This window comes from Ovis canadensis, chromosome 1 (genome assembly GCF_042477335.2).
Source record: "Ovis canadensis isolate MfBH-ARS-UI-01 breed Bighorn chromosome 1, ARS-UI_OviCan_v2, whole genome shotgun sequence".
Classification (NCBI taxonomy): Eukaryota; Metazoa; Chordata; class Mammalia; order Artiodactyla; family Bovidae; genus Ovis; species Ovis canadensis.
In genome coordinates this window covers 15532005-15550375 of record NC_091245.1, presented here as the reverse complement: position 1 = coordinate 15550375, position 18371 = coordinate 15532005, and the positions used below count along the sequence as shown (strand labels likewise).

Sequence of the window (18371 nt, the reverse complement as noted above, 5' to 3'; positions counted from 1 at the left end):
TCATCTTAAAAGAGGAGAAAAAATGAGACTCAAAGAGGATGAACTGCTCACTCAGAAGTGATCAGAAATTAGAGAAGCTAGTTTGAAAATTTTCCGCTCTGCCTTACTCTACTCCCCAACCACTCCATTTCTTGAGAGGGCTCTTTAGTGACACCTATGAGATATCGGGAAAGTTCGTCTCAGAAAGGGGGGACATTTTATATCTGGGTGCTCTGTCACATTTGTGTGAACAGTGGCATCTGTAATTGGTCACATGAGCCTCTTATGTTCCCTTGGGTAGAAAGTAGCACAGCAAAAAAGTCTAATTTAATTTTTGTACTTTTTCTTTGTGACCAAAGCTTACAAACCAATTAATTTTAATCAACACAATGGGAACTAATGAACTTGCTTTCAAACAGAACAGGATTTCAAAGTAACACAAACGCTTCTTATCTAATGGCAAATATAGTTTACTAATTCCCCAAGGATAAATTTACTATATCCATGTTGCCAGTCCTAGAGTTTCAAGAATAGTTTCTTCTTTAGATTCAGAAGAACAGAGTCTGAAACTCCGTTCTCTCATTTGGCAGTGAGGGTCACCTGGCCATTATATGGTCAAGCTGTTTAATTTCTCTGAGCCTTTGCTTTCTCATCCATAAAAAGAGAATAATAACGCCTATATACTTTCTACTTCAATGTGTGTGTGGCTAAGTCACTTGAGTCATGTCCAACTCTGTGTGACCCTATGGACTGTACCCCCAGGCTCCTCTGTCCATGGGATTCTCCAGGCAAGAATACTGGAGTAGTCTTGCTCCATGCCCTCCTCCAGAGGATCTTCCTGACCAAGGGATTGAACCCATGTCGCTTACATCTGCTGCAATGACAGGCCAGTTCTTTACTAGCGCCACCTGGGAAGCCCTTCTAGAACCTCAGCGCACTGTTGCAAACATCAAACAAAACAATAAATATAAAAGCAATATATGAAGTGAAAATCACAACTCATACAATTATTATGAAGATAACTGTTACTGTCCCCAGGTTTAGCCCATCAGTGCAGCTTCTAGTTTGAGCCATAGCACATTACAAAGGTCTCTCATTCTATATATGGATTCTCCCTACCTCTGTCATCTCCTAGAACAAACTGTGCCATTCCTATGGCTACTAAGCATAATAAACAAGCTACCACCCATCTTTCCTAGAATGGTTTACGTGACAGCCAAGGAGACTGAAAATATTTTCCCTGTCATTGTACAATGGCCTTGTAGGGGTAAGTGAATGAATTTCAAAGAATCAAACATCAGTGAGGGAAGAGGACAGTGTCTAATTCTACCCCTCTACATGCATCTGAAGGCTGATTTCCTACTTGGACCATGTCTCTAATAGAAGAAATGCTTCAGATAAACTAGCCAAAACCAGATACAATCCACATATATCACACATGTATACCTTTCCTGGCTTGGCTGGAAGGCACTGAGTTTTGATATTAATCCTCAATATCTCAGTAAATAAACTTGGCTTGGATTAGTAAAAATATAATAAAAGGTCAATTCTGAAAGACTAATTACTAGCAATCACTGTGTACCCCAAAAGGCAATATAATTTTATTTTTCAGACCATTTATTAATTTTTCTAAAATGCCTCTTCCAGAATCTTTGCCACTTTCCATAATCTTCAGGAAATGAGAGAAGTTCCTAACAACTCAGTTCTAACCACACTAGTCTTAATAATACATATTTGTCAATGCAATTTTTGTGACTTACTAGTCAAGGCTATGGTTTTTCCAATGGTCATGTATGGATGTGAGAGTTGAACTGTGAAGAAAGCTGAGTGCTGAAGAATTGATGCTTTTGAACTGTGGTGTTGGAGAAGACTCTTGAGAGTCCCTTGGACTACAAGGAGATCCAACCAGTCCATCCTAAAGGAGATCTGTTCTGGGTATTCATTGGAAGGACTGATGCTGAAGCTGAAACTCCAATACTTTGTCCACCTGATGTGAAGAGCTGACTCATTGGAAAAGACTCTGATGCTGGGAAAGGTTGAGGGCAGGAGGAGAAGGGGACGACACAGGATGAGATGGCTGGATGGCATCACCGACTCGATGGACATGAGTTTGAGTGAATTCCGGTAGCTGGTGATGGACAAGGAGGCCTGGCGTGCCGTGATTCATGGGGTTGCAAAGGGTCGGACACGACTGAGCAACTGAACTGAACTGAGACAATTCTATAATCATTTAATAAAGCTACAAACAGCTTATTTCTTTAACTGATGAAACAATTATGGTAGCCAATCTCAACTACTTTCACTTGTCTGTATTTTTGCCATGAGCTTCTTTGCCTTAAATATGTTGCTGCAAACATTTTCACTGCATAACCAACTGGCTGTAAAGAAATTTCTTGTGAAAGATAAAACAACTGGTTGACAGTTTGGGGGTTGACAGTTTGGTTTCAACTGCAAAATTAGTTACCATAACCTGCAGTTAGTGATGTTATTGATGGCTTTACTGAATTGGCTTCTCACTTTGAAACACACTACTTCACAGGAGAAAGAGGCATTGAGGGTCTCAAAGGTGCACAGTTGAACCCATATTTGCCATAGAATTTTGGAACATCTATCAGTGGACATATTACAATACACCAGAAAAAAATACAGTACAGAGTCTTTAACAAAGCAGTACAGGGTTCAGTTACAAATATGCCTCCTAGTATTTATAAACCAATACTTCTCTTAACAAACGAATAAGTTTTAGTGAAAAAGTGCAACACTAAACAATGAGACAAATCTACAAGAAAAAAATGTATACAATACTATGAACAAAAGACTTGGATGACAAAAATGCTTATGTACAATTTACAAAATAATATTAGTTATTACACAGTATTGACACAAATTCACACACGTTTTAAATGCATTGAAATGTTCCACATTTTGCAATAATGTCTTCTCAATTTTGGTATCAATTTTACATGCTTCATTATGTCTTTTTTAATGTCCCTCTTTTATTTTTCATTATTTTATCTTTTATGGCAAAAAATGCCTTACAGTCAATTGGTTATGTGAAGAAAATGTTTGCAGCAAAGACGAAAGTACCCAAAACCTTTGAAAGTACCTAAAACCAGTGAAAGTACCTAAAACCTTATTTTCAATTTAGGAATCTTTCTCTCAGTGATATTGAGGGACCTAAAAGAGTTCTGGAGAAATTATGACAGAATATTCTCTCAAAAGGAGTATAAAATCAAGCCATGAAAAGACACAAGAGACTTGAGTGCCTATTACTAAGTGAAAGAAGCCAATCTGAAAAGGTTATAAGCTATAAGATTCCAATTTCATGACATTCTGGAAAAGGCAAAACTGTGGGGATAATAATAAGATCAGCTGTCGCCAAGGATGAGAGGGCAGGCAGGGACGAACAGGCAGAGCACAGGCCAGTGAAACTATTCTGTGTGGTACAGTAATGCTGAATATTTGTCATTATACTTTTGTCCAAATCTACAGAATGGAAAACACCAAGGGAGATGGTAATGTAATTATGGATTCTGAGTGATATCGATGTGTCAGTGTAGGTTAATCCATTGAAACGAACATGTCATTGTGACTCAGGATGTTGACAGTGGGAGAGTTCTGCACATATGTGGGGTCTCAGGGTATATGGGGATATCTGTACTTTTCACTCAGTTTTGCTGTCAACCTAAAACTGCTCTAAAAGAACAGTCTAGTCTTTTCTCAAAAAAGAATATATACCCATTTTTCATTAATATAAACTTATGGATTCTGTTCATGTATATATTATTCTATACCGTACTATTTATCAATAGTAGCTCTTAGAAACTTCAACAAAATTTAACATATATAACTTAATTTTGTGCCTAATGAAATAAGTAGAGTATGGTGTTTGGGCTCAGTTAGATATATGATGGATACATAGAATGAGTCACATTTCAGAATAACAGAATGGTGCTGAGTTTTTAAGTTTTATAAATGGATAAAGAGTAGCAGATCTGTCTTTAAAACATAAACAAATAAAAATAATAAAAATGTGAATAAATAAAAGAGTTCTGGGGGGTTAGTGATAACCATGACTATGATGATAAAAAACACAACAGACAACACTCACAGTGTTGAACATTTACAGTGGATTTGGCCTTGTTCTCAGCATCCTATGTATATTAACTAATTTTCAATCCTCTCAACAACACATGAATGAGGAACTATTATTACCATACGATTTTAATGGAAATTTTAGGCACAGAAATGTTGAATGACTTGCTTGAGGTCACAAAGTTAGTATGACTGAGCTGAGATTCAAACTCAAGCCACTGCAGTTCAGTCAGCTCTTAACCACAACAGCAGGCACTTTCCATTGTTCCTGCTGTTTACTTGCGCAGTCATGTCCAACTCTTTGTGATCCCATGGACATAGCCTGTCAGGCTCCTCTGTCCATGGGATTTTCCAGGCAAGAATACCTGAGTGGGCTGCCATTTCCTTCTCCAGGGTCCATGATTCTCAGGGGTGGAAAATCAAGAATCAGTCTTATGGGTGCCGGTGTGAAAAAATCTTACTCATTTTATGTATAAAGCACAGTTTTATATACACAGACAGTACAGAAACAGACATACAGATATCTGTGGAGGGGCAGTTAGGAAAATTGGCTAAAAAAGTACCCAGGAAAAATCACAAGGGTCAGGGGCCAGGAAAGATCACAAGAAGAAGACAGAGAAACGGCTTGGTACTTTACAGCGTCTCTTCTTTTAGCATGGGGAAAGACTGGCCCTGTTTTACTAAGTAAAAACTATCTGTCACTCATTATTTCATTCAGTAAATATGAATTATATGCTTATTATATGCCAGATACTAGGTATAAAATGATGAACAAGACTTTAAAGTACCCTGTCTTTAGGGAACTACCAAGCTGTCATCCAAACAGGCAAGTTCAATACAATGTGCTAAGTAAGTACTCTGATGGGAATAATGATGGGATGCTGCCTGACGCAGACTTGAGGGATGGGGAAATTTCAAAGAGTTTCTCAGAAGAGATGATGTCTCAGGTGGATCCTAGTGGAAGAGTAGGGATTAATCAGGCCCCAGTGCAAGAGTGGAGATGAAGGGGGACAGGAATGGCGGCCCAGACAGAGATAGCAGCATGTGAAAAGACTCAAGGTCATAAGAAACCAATCTGGGTATGAGATGGACAATAAAGAAGTGGGAAGAATCTGGGGGAAGGAATAAAAAGATGAGGCTCAAGTAAGCAATGCCCCAGTCAAAAGGACCTCTTAAATCATGCCAGGAAATTTAGACTTGACTCTGAAAGCAACAGTGGGCCAGCAAAAGGTTTTACATAGAATAACACGATCAGAATTGTGCTTCAGGATTCCTTGGGCTGCAATGTGGAAGATGGGTTAGAGTCATGAGTGAGGCAAGAAAACAAGCTGAAATTGCTACAAAAGTAACTTACAATGTAAGCCTCTTTTTGGTATGTGGCCTCAGGGTAACAGTTACCATATTCCACAATTTTCAACTGACAGTTATGTTTCTGCCTCCTTTGCTCCCACTCATTACTATCAACAATAAAGGTTAAGAAAGTATTCTGGGATTTGTAGGTGTGGTACCTACCCTCTTGTATCACAAAACACAAAAATGAAAGTAAACATTACAAGGTATTAAATAATTTGAGAGACTGTCTCTCCAAGAAGTAAGGTACTCACAGTGCCTTCAACCTCTGAATAGAGTCCTGACCAGAAGCTGAAAGTACTTTTATCCAGCTGATACAGTCGAGATTTCTCAAATGTTTCTGAATCCATGATCTGTCCTAACTCCAGTGGCACATGAGTTGTAGTTTTATATACCCGTCTCTGAAATATTTTGAAGAAAACACCTTAAGGAAATAGTCAAGCCAACTTGTTACTTATTACAATAGTTGTTTACAAATACTGACTGGCTTATAACATTAACTTGCCACTTAAGCCTGATGAATTTGCTCTATACATGCACAAATACTGCATTTGATCAAATATACTGACCACTAAAAACTGGTGGAAGAAAGTAAAAGGAGAAAACCTGAAACTAGTTGACTAGGTGAAATTAAAATCAAAGCTGTCATCACACTTAAGTTTGCACAGGTAAACCAAAATTGTAACTTTACAAAGACTACGAATCATTCCAGGAATAATATATATCCTATAACACAGAAACCAAATCCCTGGATAGAAGAAAGTAAATATGCTAACCAGGGGTATTAACAGCTACAGGGACTAGTCATTAAATTTGCTTCTAGAAGCCAAATTAAGGGAAATTTGAGAAATGACAGAAATAGATCAGGTCTTCAAGAAAGAAACTCTTATCACACCAAACTCTAAAAAGTAATTTCAGCCCATGGTACATAACAGAGGGAACAGATTCCAAATAACATAATGGACAGCATTTTCTACAATGGTTTTACAACAAATGGTTTTTCTATTTATTGTTTAACAAACCCTTGATAGTTGGCGTTACATTAAAGCATAATTGAATAAAGAAGACTGCCAAAAAGTAGTTACTATAACTAGGCTTATTATTAAAGATAGGTAGATGTTCAATACCCCATCTTCAATTTAGACACTACATTGTGTGCTTACTTTCTGCAAAGGTATTTCTCTAGGCCTAAAGATTTTGTACTAATGAAGCTATCCTAAGAGCTTAGTCAGAGAATCTAGTGCTATACAGCTTAACACCTCTTTGAATATCGTGGACTAAAAAAAAGAAATCTAGATAGAATCCAGACATTGACAGACATAGAAAAATTAAAATTTTCGATTTAAAGATTCATACAGAATGCAATCTGAGAGGAAAAATTTGCAGAGGAAAAAGAATGTAATGCTCAAGAAAAAGTTTCCAGCAGTTAAAAAAGGAAAGGTTTTCCTAACCATCACAGTTGACAATTCATTGCCAACATAGAAGAAAACCAGCAGTGAAAGACTGGTCAATTAAAATGGTCAATTACACTTAAATATCTATCTCATTTTAAAGCTCACATTTCAGGAATTCCCTGATGGTTAAGTGGTTAGGACTTCTGCCCTTCCACTGCCAGGGTGAGTAGGGAAACTAAGATCCCTCAAGCAGTACCGTGCTGCCAGAAAAAAAAAAAAAAAGTGTTCTGTAATCCATCAAACTGTTAATTCTGATTATCTCCAGGGAACTGTTACTAAGTAACTTTCACTTTCTACTTTACTGTTTGAACAAAAACAATAAATATGCTTTTAAGAAAATACTGTTCTTTGGGCAAAAACCAACATAGTTGTTTCTTTTTTTAAGGGAACAGTTCAGGTCCTTGGAAGGACTGAGAAATCTTTATTTTCAAAAAACGGCTTCCTAGTCCTATGGTTAAGCGAGAAACAAATGTCCTGGGGAAGCTGTGATTCTAAACTTTTAGCACCTTCCTTCTGAAGGCTTATGGGTTGCTGCCAAACATAAAGGAGGTAAGTTTAGGTCCGAGAATCTTCAGGAAGCTGTTGGGTAGGTACAAGAGCTCAGGCCTGACAAGGCGGAAGCCCTGATTGCCCTTTCACCAGGCCCTAATCGGCCTGGGGCCCGTGACCACGTTGCGGAAAACATTCTGAAGCACCAGATTCCCTCAAGGCCTACCCCGCCATCGGGCCAAGCTAGGAGGCTCACAGGGACCCATCACGTCAAGGTTGCTGCTGTGGCCGCAGCAATCATCCAGGGACTTGGAGTGGAGATCGAGGCTGGCCTAGGGCAGGCCGGGTGTCGGGGTCAGGTGGGCCCTGTCTAGGCTCACCTGCCGCTGTGCTAGGAAGGTCTCCCAGAGATACACTGTCCAGGAGAAGAGCAGCACGGCCCCGAAGATACGCTTCTCGGCCGGCATCTCCCACATCGCGTCCAGCAATGCCCACATCCCCATGGCCACCCGGTTCCGCCGGCTCCTTCAGCGTGCGCTGGTGCCACACCGACACCCGTCCCCTCAGAGAGTCCCTGCAGTGTCACAGCAATACGCGTCCCTCCCGAACGCCCCTATCCCGACACCCCGCCCATCCCATTCCCTCCGCTCGGCCCGCAGTGTTACACAGACACTCTTCCCCATGCTGACGCCCCCTAGGGCCGCCTCGTGTCTGCTGGAGAAGGACAAGCCCCGCCTTTCTCACTTCCGGTCCGAGGAAGCTCCAGATACCGATTTCCGGCCTCCGCCAGCTTCAGCGTCCCTGTTGCTGCGCTGCCGCGACATTTCCCCCCTCCATTCCACGCCAGGTGCCTGCTAAGGGTTCCCGTTTCCCTTCTGTCCGAGGCAGTGTGGTGGGATCTCCGCTTTCTAGCCTCCAGAGGGGAAATTACTTCTTGTTCCGGGTCTTGTCCTTGTTGGGCTACAGTCTCTGCTGTACTTTCCGCGGCCAGGACCGGTCCACTGTATTTGGGGCTAAGTGGGAACGGAGTGGACCGCTGCTCCAGCCCTGAGGAAAAACGGAAGACGAGCCGGCTTCCCAGGCTCTAGAAATCGTTCCTCTAAACTGGTGCTTCGCAGACCATGGTGTTCATCCCGGGGAAGCTTTAAGACTAAAGGAATAGTTAAGAGTGGGAGTAGACATTGTAAGTGTAATATTTTTACTTTATTGAGCTGTTTTGAATTTAGGCATGTTAGAGAGTGGGCCGTAGTAAGGAATTTGTTTTCTTTTGCCACTTTGTACCGGTTAGGTTAAAAAAAAATTCTAGAACGTCCCACAGAATTAAGGAAAACACCTCACTTACATTACAGGTTTGTTATAAGAATACAACTGAGGAACAGCCACATGGGAAGTGGTAAGGCACGGTATGGGCTACAGGGTGGCTTAGTGGTAAAGAATCCACCTGCCGATGTAGGAAACACCGGAGTTGCAGGCTCAATCGCTGGGTCTGGAAGATCCTTTGGAGGAGGAAATGGCAACCCACTCCCGTATGCTCCCCTGGGAAATTCCATGGACAGAGGAGTCGGGCGGGGGTTCGAGGGGGGCGCTACAGTCCATGGGGTCTCAAGAGAGTTGGACAACACTTAGCGACTAAACAACAAAACCCAATACAGTATTGTAAAGTAAAATAAAGTAAAAATAAAAATTAAAAATAAATAACAACCTCTTAGAGGCTCTTAGTTCCTCACCAGGAATTGAACCCAGGCAACAGCAGTGAAAGTCTTGAGACCTAACTGGAGGTTTTGCTAGTTGCAGCAGGCTGGCTCAGTAGTTGCAGCATGCGGGAATTTTCATTTAAAAATCTCAGCGCTCCCATCCCAAGTGAAGTCAGAGGTGGCATTTTGCCAAAGAGAGTGTGCCCTGGATTAAAGCAAAGAGCTAGGGTAGACATACCTGAAGTGAAGGAACTCTCCTACACTGTTTAAATTGGGAATTTAAATTGATACAGCTACTATGGAGAACAGTATGGAGTTTCCTTTTAAAACAGCTACCATATCTTGCAGTCCCATTCCTGGGCATATATCCAAAGAAAAACACGATCTGAAAGGATACATACACCCAATGTTAACTGGAGGACTGTTTACAATAGCCAGTGCCTGGAAGCAACCTAAATATCAACCAACAGAGGAATGGATAAAGAAGACATGGGGGTGTGTGTGTGTGTGTAATGGAATATTACGCATCCATTAAAAAGAATGAAATAATGCCATTTGCAGCAACATGCATGACCAAGAGATTGTCATACTGAGTGAAGTCACAGAAAGAAGAGTATCCTAATATGATATTCAGTTCAGTCGTTCAGTCGTGTCTGACTTTTTGCGACCCCATGAATCGCAGCACTCCAGGCCTCCCTGTCCATCACCAACTCCCAGAGTTCACTCAGACTCACGTCCATCGAGTCAGTGATGCCATCCAGCCAGCTCATCCTCTGTTGTCCCCTTCTCCTCCTGCCCCCAATCCCTCCCAGCATCAGAGTCTTTTCCAATGAGTCAACTCTTCGCATGACGTGGCCAAAGTACTGGAGTTTCAGCTTCAGCATCATTCCCTCCAAAGAAATCCCAGGGCTGATCTTCAGAATGGACTGGTTGGATCTCCTTGCAGTCCGAGGGACTCTCAAGAGTCTTCCCCAACACCACAGTTCAAAAGCATCAATTCTTCAGTGCTCAGCCTTCTTCACAGCCCAACTCTCATATCCATACATGACCACAGGAAAAACCATAGCCTTGACTAGATGGACCTTAGTCGGCAAAGTAAGGTCTCTGCTTTTGAATATGCTGTCTAGGTTGGTCATAACTTTTGTTCCAAGGAGTAAGCGTCTTTTAATTTCATGGCTGCAGTCACCATCTGCAGTGATTTTGGAGCCCCCCAAAAATAAAGTCTGACACTGTTTCCACTGTTTCCCCATCTATTTCCCATATGATATTGCTTATATGCAAAACCTGAAAAGAAATGATACAAATGAATTTATTTGCAAAACAGACTCACAGACTTAGAGAACAAACTGATGATTGGTTACAGGGGAGGAGGAGAATATATACATATATATAGCTGAGTCGCTTTGCTGTGCACCTCCAAAAGTGTCAGTAACATTGTATCAGTTATACTCCAATATAAAATGAAAAGTTAAAAAAAATACCTAAAGTGAAAGAGCTTTACTCCTTATCTAAGAACAGATTTCTATCAAAACTCAGTGTCATGTGTGTCTTGAAATTTACAAATGACTTGTGGTCACTAACACCTGTTAGCACATTGATTTGACTTGAAAATTTTTCTAAATGAAGTCTGATTTAGCTAGTTTGACAGAGACTGGCCTTGCTAATTTGCATGATTCTTATTTACAATAAATTGAGCTGCAGCTGCAACTAAGATATATTTAAAGTGGTATTTTAATGCTAAAGATGTGTTGCAATTAACAGTTTCTCAAATTTCTCATCTCTTCCTAAATGCCTCTCAGTGAGAGTGATCAGTATAATTAAAGGTCCCTTGAGAAAGTTAAGGAATCTAATGACAGCATAACAATTTTTTTTGCAAGTCACATGGTTATAAGTTCTTTGCTTTCAACAAAATTAGTGGTGGAGCTAACTGAACTGTCAGCTGATGAAGGAACAGTATTGGATTTTTGACATAAAGTCAGAAGGAAACTGTCCAAAGAAAAAAATGCAAAACCTAAAAGCTGAGAATTATGTGTTTTTTGAGGACATTGCTGAAGACTATAACCTGGGAAGGCCTCTCAGAACTCTGAGGGACTGTTTCAAAGAAGTAAGGGATAAGCCAGGATAAGTGAGTTTTTGCTGGGGAAAAAACAACAAAACATGTAGTCAAACACGAAAAGATTATTGCTAAGCACAAAAACAGGCATCTCAAGTTAATGGTTTCAGTGCTTCTCTATGTGAATCAGTTCAGTTCAATCACTCAGTCATGTCCAACTCTGCGACCCCATGGCCTGCAGCACGCCAGGCTTCCCTGTCCATCTCCAACTCCCGGAGCTTCCTCAAACTCATGTCCGTCGAGTTGGACATCCAGTCATCTCATCCTCTGTCATCCCCTTCTCCTCCTGCTTTCGATCTTTCCCAGCATCAGGGTTTTTTCCAATGAGTCAGTTCTTTGCATCAGGTGCCCGAAGTATTGGAGTTTCAGCTTCAGCATCAGTCCTTCCAATGAATATTCAGGACTGATTTCCTTCAGGATGGACTGGTTGGATCTCTTTGTAGTCCAAGGGACTCTCAAGAGTCTTCTCCAACACCACAGTTCAAAAGCATCAATTCTCTATGAATGGGAAGATGTAAGACTCTGGGCTCATTGTAATTATTCCTTTTGCTATATGTCTTACTATCTAGGGCCAGTATGCTCATATTCTCCATCCTAAATTCCTCTCAGGGCACAATGCTGGGGCAGCTGCAGTAGCTGATGATGTGACGACAGGCAACATTCTCTGTTTTTGCTGTTGATGTTTTCTTGTCTTTTTGACCACATGCAGCTTGCAGGTTCTTAGTTCCCTGACCAGGATTTGAACCCAGTGCCACTGTAGTGAAAGCACAAATTCCTAACCACTGGGGCAGCAGGGAATTCTTACAGGTAACATTCTTTGTTTACTGAAATAGCAGGCAGCATTTTTTTTGTTCATAAAACCAAAAAACTGATTAATAATCTTCTAACAAAACTACCAGTGTTATCATATATTTTTGTGAGTAATATTCCTCAGCACTGTATCAACTAAAACAAAGAAGAAATAAAATTGAAAGGGAAACCTTTTATGTAACAGTAGGAAGTAGTCATTCAGATACATGAATTAATTGGTAGAGAAACCCCATCTATCTCACAAAGAGTTGCATTTCCAGTAGAATTTTACCTTTTATGTTTATGTATTATCTAATTTGTAATCATGTCATTTTGAGCAGTTATGTGTTAAAGATGACTATAATAATTAGTTCAGAAGAATTCTTTTTAATACAGTCAAACAATTACACAAAATATTTTAAAATTTTACCTATATACATATTTTTATTGTAAAGATGTGATAAGTAAAATGTTTTTCAAACATAAAACGTATTACATTTGGATACCATTCTATGGGGAAGTAGAACATAAATATAAGTTGTAAAAAAACAGTGTAGAATTATGGAATGCTGATGACCTCATTTATGTAATTTTAAATGGATAATGGTTATTCAGTTATTATGTAGATCCTGTTGGATATATTATGACTAATGATTTAAATTTTATCTTAAATTGTCATTATTTATAATTTACAATTACATCAAAAAAGCAAGAGAGTTCCAAAAACACATCTACTTCTGCTTCATTGACTATGCCAAAACCTTTGACTGTGTGGATCACAGCAAACTGGAAAATCCTTAAAGCGACGGAAATATCAGACCATCTGAGCTGCCTCCTGAGAAATATGTATGTAGGTCAAGAAGCAACAGTTAGAACCGGACAGGGAACAACAGACTAGTTCTAAATCGGGGAAGGAGTACGTCAAGGCTGTATACTGTCACCCTGCTTATTTAACTTTTATGCAGACTACATCGTGAGAAATGCTGGGCTGGATGAAGCACAAGCTGGAATCAAGATTGCCGGGAGAAATATCAATAAACTCAGATATGCAGATGACACCACCCTAATGGCAGAAAGTGTAGAAGAACTAAAGAGCTTCTTGATGAAAGTGAGAGAGGAGGGTGGAAAAAGTTGGCTTAAAGCTCAATATTCAGAAAACTAAGATCATGACATCTGGTCCCATCAGTTCAGTTCAGTTGTTCAGTTGTGTCTGACTCTTTGTGACCCCATGGATTGCAGCATGCCCAGGCCTCCCTGTCCATCACCAACTCCGAGAATTTACCCAAACTCATGTCCATCAAGTCAGTGATGCCATCACTTCATGGCAAATAGATGGGGAAACAATGGAAACAGTGACAGACTTTATTTTGGGGGGGCTCCAAAATCACTGCAGGTGGTGACTGCAGCCATTAAATTAAAAGACACTTGTTCCTTGGAAGAAAAATTATGACCAACCTAGACAGCATATTAAAAAGCAGAGACATTACTTTGCGAACAAAGGTCCGTCTAGTCAAAGCTATGGTTTTTCCAGTAGTCATGTATGGATGTGAGAGTTGGACCCTGAAAAAGACTGAGCGCCAAAGAATTGATGCTTTTGAACTGAGCTGACTGACATTTTTCCAGGATTTACATTTTTTTTTTCTTTGCAACTATTTCAATTTATGATGAAAACTGTTAGACGTCGTTCAGTCACTAGGTCGTGTCTGAATCTTTGCATCCCTGTCAACAGCACCCCCTGGTGTGCTGTCCTTCCCTGTCCTTCACTATCTCCCATCAGTTCAGTTCAGTTCAGCCCAGTTGCCCAGTCGTGTCTGACTCTTTGCGACCCCATGAATCGCAGCACGCCAGGCCTCCCTGTCCATTACCAACTCCCGGAGTTCACTCAGACTCACGTCCATCAAGTCCGTGATGCCATCCAGCCATCTCATCCTCTGTCCTCCCCCTCTCCTCCTGCCCCCAATCCCTCCCAGCATCAGAGTCTTTTCCAATGAGTCAACTCTTCGCATGAGGTGGCCAAAGTACTGGAGTTTCAGCTTTAGCATCATTCCTTCCAAAGAAATCCCAGGGCTGATCTCCTTCAGAATGGACTGGTTGGATCTCCTTGCAGTCCAAGGGACTCTCAAGAGTCTTCTCCAACACCACAGTTCAAAAGCATCAATTCTTCAGCGCTCAGCCTTCTTCACAGTCCAACTCTCACATCCATACATGACCACAGGAAAAACCATAGCCTTGACTAGACGGACCTTAGTCGGCAAAGTAAGGTCTCTGCTTTTGAATATGCTATCTAGGTTGGTCCTAATTTTTCTACCAAGGAGTAAGCGTCTTTTAATTTCATGGCTGCAGTCACCATCTGCAGTGATTTTTGGAGCCCCAAAAAATAAAGTCTGACACTGTTTCCACTGTTTCTCCATCTATTTCCCATGAAGTGATGGGACCGGAAGCCATGATCTTCGTTTTCTGAATGTTGAGCTTTAAGCCAACTTTTTCACTCTCCTCTTTCACTTTCATCAAGAGGCTCTTTAGTTCCTCTTCACTTTCTGCCATAAGGTTGGTGTTATCTGCATATCTGAGGTGATTGATATTTCTCCCGGCAATCTTAATTCCAGCTTGTGTTTCTTCCAGTCCAGCGTTTCTCATGATGTACCCTGCGTGTAAGTTAAATAAGCAGGGTGACAATATACAGCCTTGACGTACTCCTTTTCCTATTTGGAACCAGTCTGTTGTTTCATGTCCAATTCTAACTGTTACTTCCTGACCTGCATACCGATTTCTCAAGAGGCAGGTCAGGTGGTCTGGTATTCCCATCTCTTTCAGAATTGTCCACAGTTTATTGTGATCCACACAGTCTAAGGCTTTGGCATAGTCAATAAAGCAGAAATAGATGTTTTTCTGGAACTCTCTTGCTTTTTCCATGATCCAGTGGATGTTGGCAATTTGATCTCTGGTTCCTCTGCCTTTTCTAAAACCAGCTTGAACATCAGGGAGTTCACAGTTCACGTATTGCTGAAGCCTGGCTTGGAGAATTTTGAGCATTACTTTACTATATCCCATAGTTTGCTCAAATTCATGACCATTGAGTCAGTGATGCTATCTAACCCTCTCATCCTCTGCTGCCCTCTTCTTTTGCCTTCAGTCTTTCCCAGCATCAGGGTCTTTTCTAATGAGTCTGCTCTTCAAGGTTAGGTAGCCAAAGTATTAGAACTTCAGCTTCAGCATCAGTCCTTCCAATGAATATTCAGGGTTGATTTCCTTTAGGATTGACTGAATTTATCTCCTTTCAGTCCAAGGGACTTTCAAGAGTATTCTCCGGCACCACAGTTTGAAAGCATCAATTGTTCAGTTGTCAGCCTTCTTTTAGAAGACAAATTAGATATCAACTTAAAAATGAAAGGAGATAAACATTTTTCTCAGAATACCCTCTTGGACTTTTATTGCTGTGTCCTCTTCAATCTTGTCTCCTCTCTCTGGGTCCATCCAGCCTGCTGCATTTAGTTCAGAGCCTCCCAGAAGCCCCTGCCACCAAGACTGTGTGGCTGAGGGCACAGATGTAGAGTCACTGCTTGCATGCTAGGACTTCACAGCTACACCACATATTAGTAACGTAAACCTGTGAGCATCATTTTCTTATCAGTAAAATGAGAATAATGCTATTTACCCCCCTCATTTTGTGAGGATTAAATGAAGAAAATCATGTAAAGCTCTTAGTCATGTATCTGGCCCTGAGTTAGTGCCCAATAAAGATTAACTACTAGCTCACCATACTTAGGAGAATCACACCTTAGTTGATCTATCACCATTAGTCTGAGTAGACAGAGGATCAGAAAGCTGGTATGAGGTTTCTAAAAGTGAAACTGGAATGCAGTCATTTATTTAACAAATATATGTCTACTAAGTACTAGACAGTGTTCTAGGTGCTGAGGATATTACAGTGAACCAAACAAAGCCCCTTTCTCTCTTGAAACTTAACTTTCTTAGTGCACTGAAGTGGATGACAAGTTAATGGCTAAGAAGCACATATACAGCAGTAAAAGCTGAGGATGTGATAAGTTATATGAAGAAAAAGTAGGGAAAGAGGAATGCAGTGTGTTGGGAAGGGCACTATTTCATATTAGATGGTCAAGGACAACCTCTCGGGTTGTTATGCAAAAGACTGGGTCACCACTCTTTATGGTGGGTATTGAGCCAAAGAACACAACCGATGGGAATCCCCTGGCAGTCCAGTTGAAACTGTTCATGTCAGATTGAGACTTGAACCCTGGCAAAACCCATGGTCTTCCAACTAAGATCACACACCTGATTTTAGGACTTAGTGAAGCTCAAGTTCTTGATGTCTCATCACAGAAAGAATTCCTTGAGAGACGAACTGATAGGCACGAAGTAGATTTATTAATATAGGAAGCTTGCAAGAGATGAAGGGGCAGGCGAGGAAGCTCTGCCCCAAGGATTAAGTGGGCTACAATTTTATAATCAAATGAAAGTTTTGGAGTAGGAAAGACCCCCTTGTTTGAGTTGACATCAGGTTTACACCATTAGCTCCTCCTTCATATTGAGAAGACAGAGTCTGACCCTATGAGGTCAAACTAGGGTTGTCATAGTGCTTACTCAAATCAGTAGAAGGGTAGTGACATTTTTCTTTCACCTAATGACCTGGAGGCATATCTTGTGCTCTTACTGGCTTGACAGTTAAGCAAGACTACTTAGTTTCATGACCTTGTTCTGATAGCTTTCTTGAGCGATCACTGACATACAGTGGTCTCCCAAAGTCCTAAAGGAAATCAACCCTGGATATTCATTGGAGGTGGCTTCAGTACTTTGAAGGGGACGACAGAGGATGAGCTGGCTGGATGGCATCACTGACTCGATGGACGTGAGTATGAGTGAACTCTGGGAGTTGGTGACGGACAGGGAGGCCTGGAGTGCTGCGATTCATGGGGTCGCAAAGAGTCGGACACGACTGAGCGACAGATGCAAACAGCCAACTCATTGGAAAAGACCCTGATGTTGAAACGGAGCAGGACCATATGGTCCTTGACCCCACACCATGTCCTCTGCCTGCCTTTTGCCTGTGGAAAACTTTAGTCAAAGAATAAGTGTAATCAGAGAAGTGAGAAATGTGGAAACAAAGCAAAACAAAGGAGACTAATAATAATGTAGTCACTAAGCATAGACTTTAAGCATAGTCAAGGGCCTTCAGTTCTTTCTCAAGACCTATAGATAATGTTCTGAGCCATATCCCGTGAGCTGTCTTATAGGTACCAAAACACCAGGTGGAGAAGCTAACTACATACTGACCAGACTGTACCCAGGACTGGAGCTGCCACAGTTCTGAGAACTGACCTCAAAGAAATGGAAACAAGTGCACCCTAGAATTGAAGATTTAACTATACCTAAAACAACCAAGATGATGCTGGTCGGACCACTGATGACCAATTGAACATGACTGTTAGAGATGACTGTGCTGTTTCTGCATGTAACCCACTGCCCCCCAAACCACTCTATTCATAAAAACTCTCACTGCCTCCTTATTGGCAGGGGAGTTGGGGGGCATTGATGCTTTCGAACTGTGGTGTTGGAGAAGACTCTTGAGAGTCCCTTGGACTGCAAGGAGATCCAACCAGTCCATTCTGAAGGATTTCTTTGGAAGGAATGATGCTAAAGCTGAAACTCCCATACTTTGGCCACCTCATGTGAAGAGTTGATTCATTGGAAAAGACCCTGATGCTGGGAGGGATTAGGGGCAGGAGGAGAAGGGGATGACAGAGGATGAGCTGGCTGGATGGCATCACTGACTCGATGGACATGAGTCTGAGTGAACTCCGGGAGATGGTGATGGACAGGGAGGCCTGGCGTGCTGCGATTCATGAGGTCGCAAAGAGTCGGACATGACTGAGCGACTGAAATGAACTGAACTGAACTGAACTGGGGGGAATTGGCCTTTGCATAGGTGTCTGCCACCCTCCCCACCCCCACCCCCAACAGCTGCCGGCATCTGAAATAAAGCAAACTTAACTTTCCACCAACGTGGTCTGCTTATTGGCTTTTGAGCGCTGAGCAGCCAGACCGCCACCGCCCTCCCCGCCCCCCCCATACACCTCCTTTGGGTAATAATGCCGGGAAATATTGAAGGCAAAGGGAGAAGGGGGTTACAGAGGATGAGATGGTTAGATAGCATCACCAGCTCACTGGACATGAATTTGGGCAAACTCTAGGAGAGAGTGAAGGACAAGGAAGCCTGGTGTGCTGCAATCCATGGGGGTCACAAAGAGTTGGACATGACTGAGAAACTGCAACTTTCACAGCTACCTGTATAACTATTCTATTCCATTCCTATTCCCAGGTGGCGATGGTGGTAAAGAATCCATCTGCCAGTGGAGGAGACATCAGAGATGCAGGTTCGATCCCTGGGTG

The 18371-nt window shown here is 41.5% G+C and overlaps 1 protein-coding gene across 1 annotated transcript in view; it reads right to left on the bottom strand.

Annotated features, from left to right (window-relative positions):
- ZMPSTE24 (zinc metallopeptidase STE24) overlaps positions 1-8248 on the bottom strand; it is a 45533-nt gene extending 37285 nt beyond the window's left edge. Inside the window, exons 1-2 of the mRNA XM_069587174.1 lie at positions 7748-8248; positions 5679-5825 (exon numbers count right to left, since the gene is read on the bottom strand). Coding sequence (XP_069443275.1) covers positions 5679-5825; positions 7748-7870 — 270 coding nt within the window. The 5' untranslated portion in view covers positions 7871-8248. The remainder of the gene's footprint in view (positions 1-5678; positions 5826-7747) is intronic.
- Positions 8249-18371: the final 10123 nt, after the last annotated feature.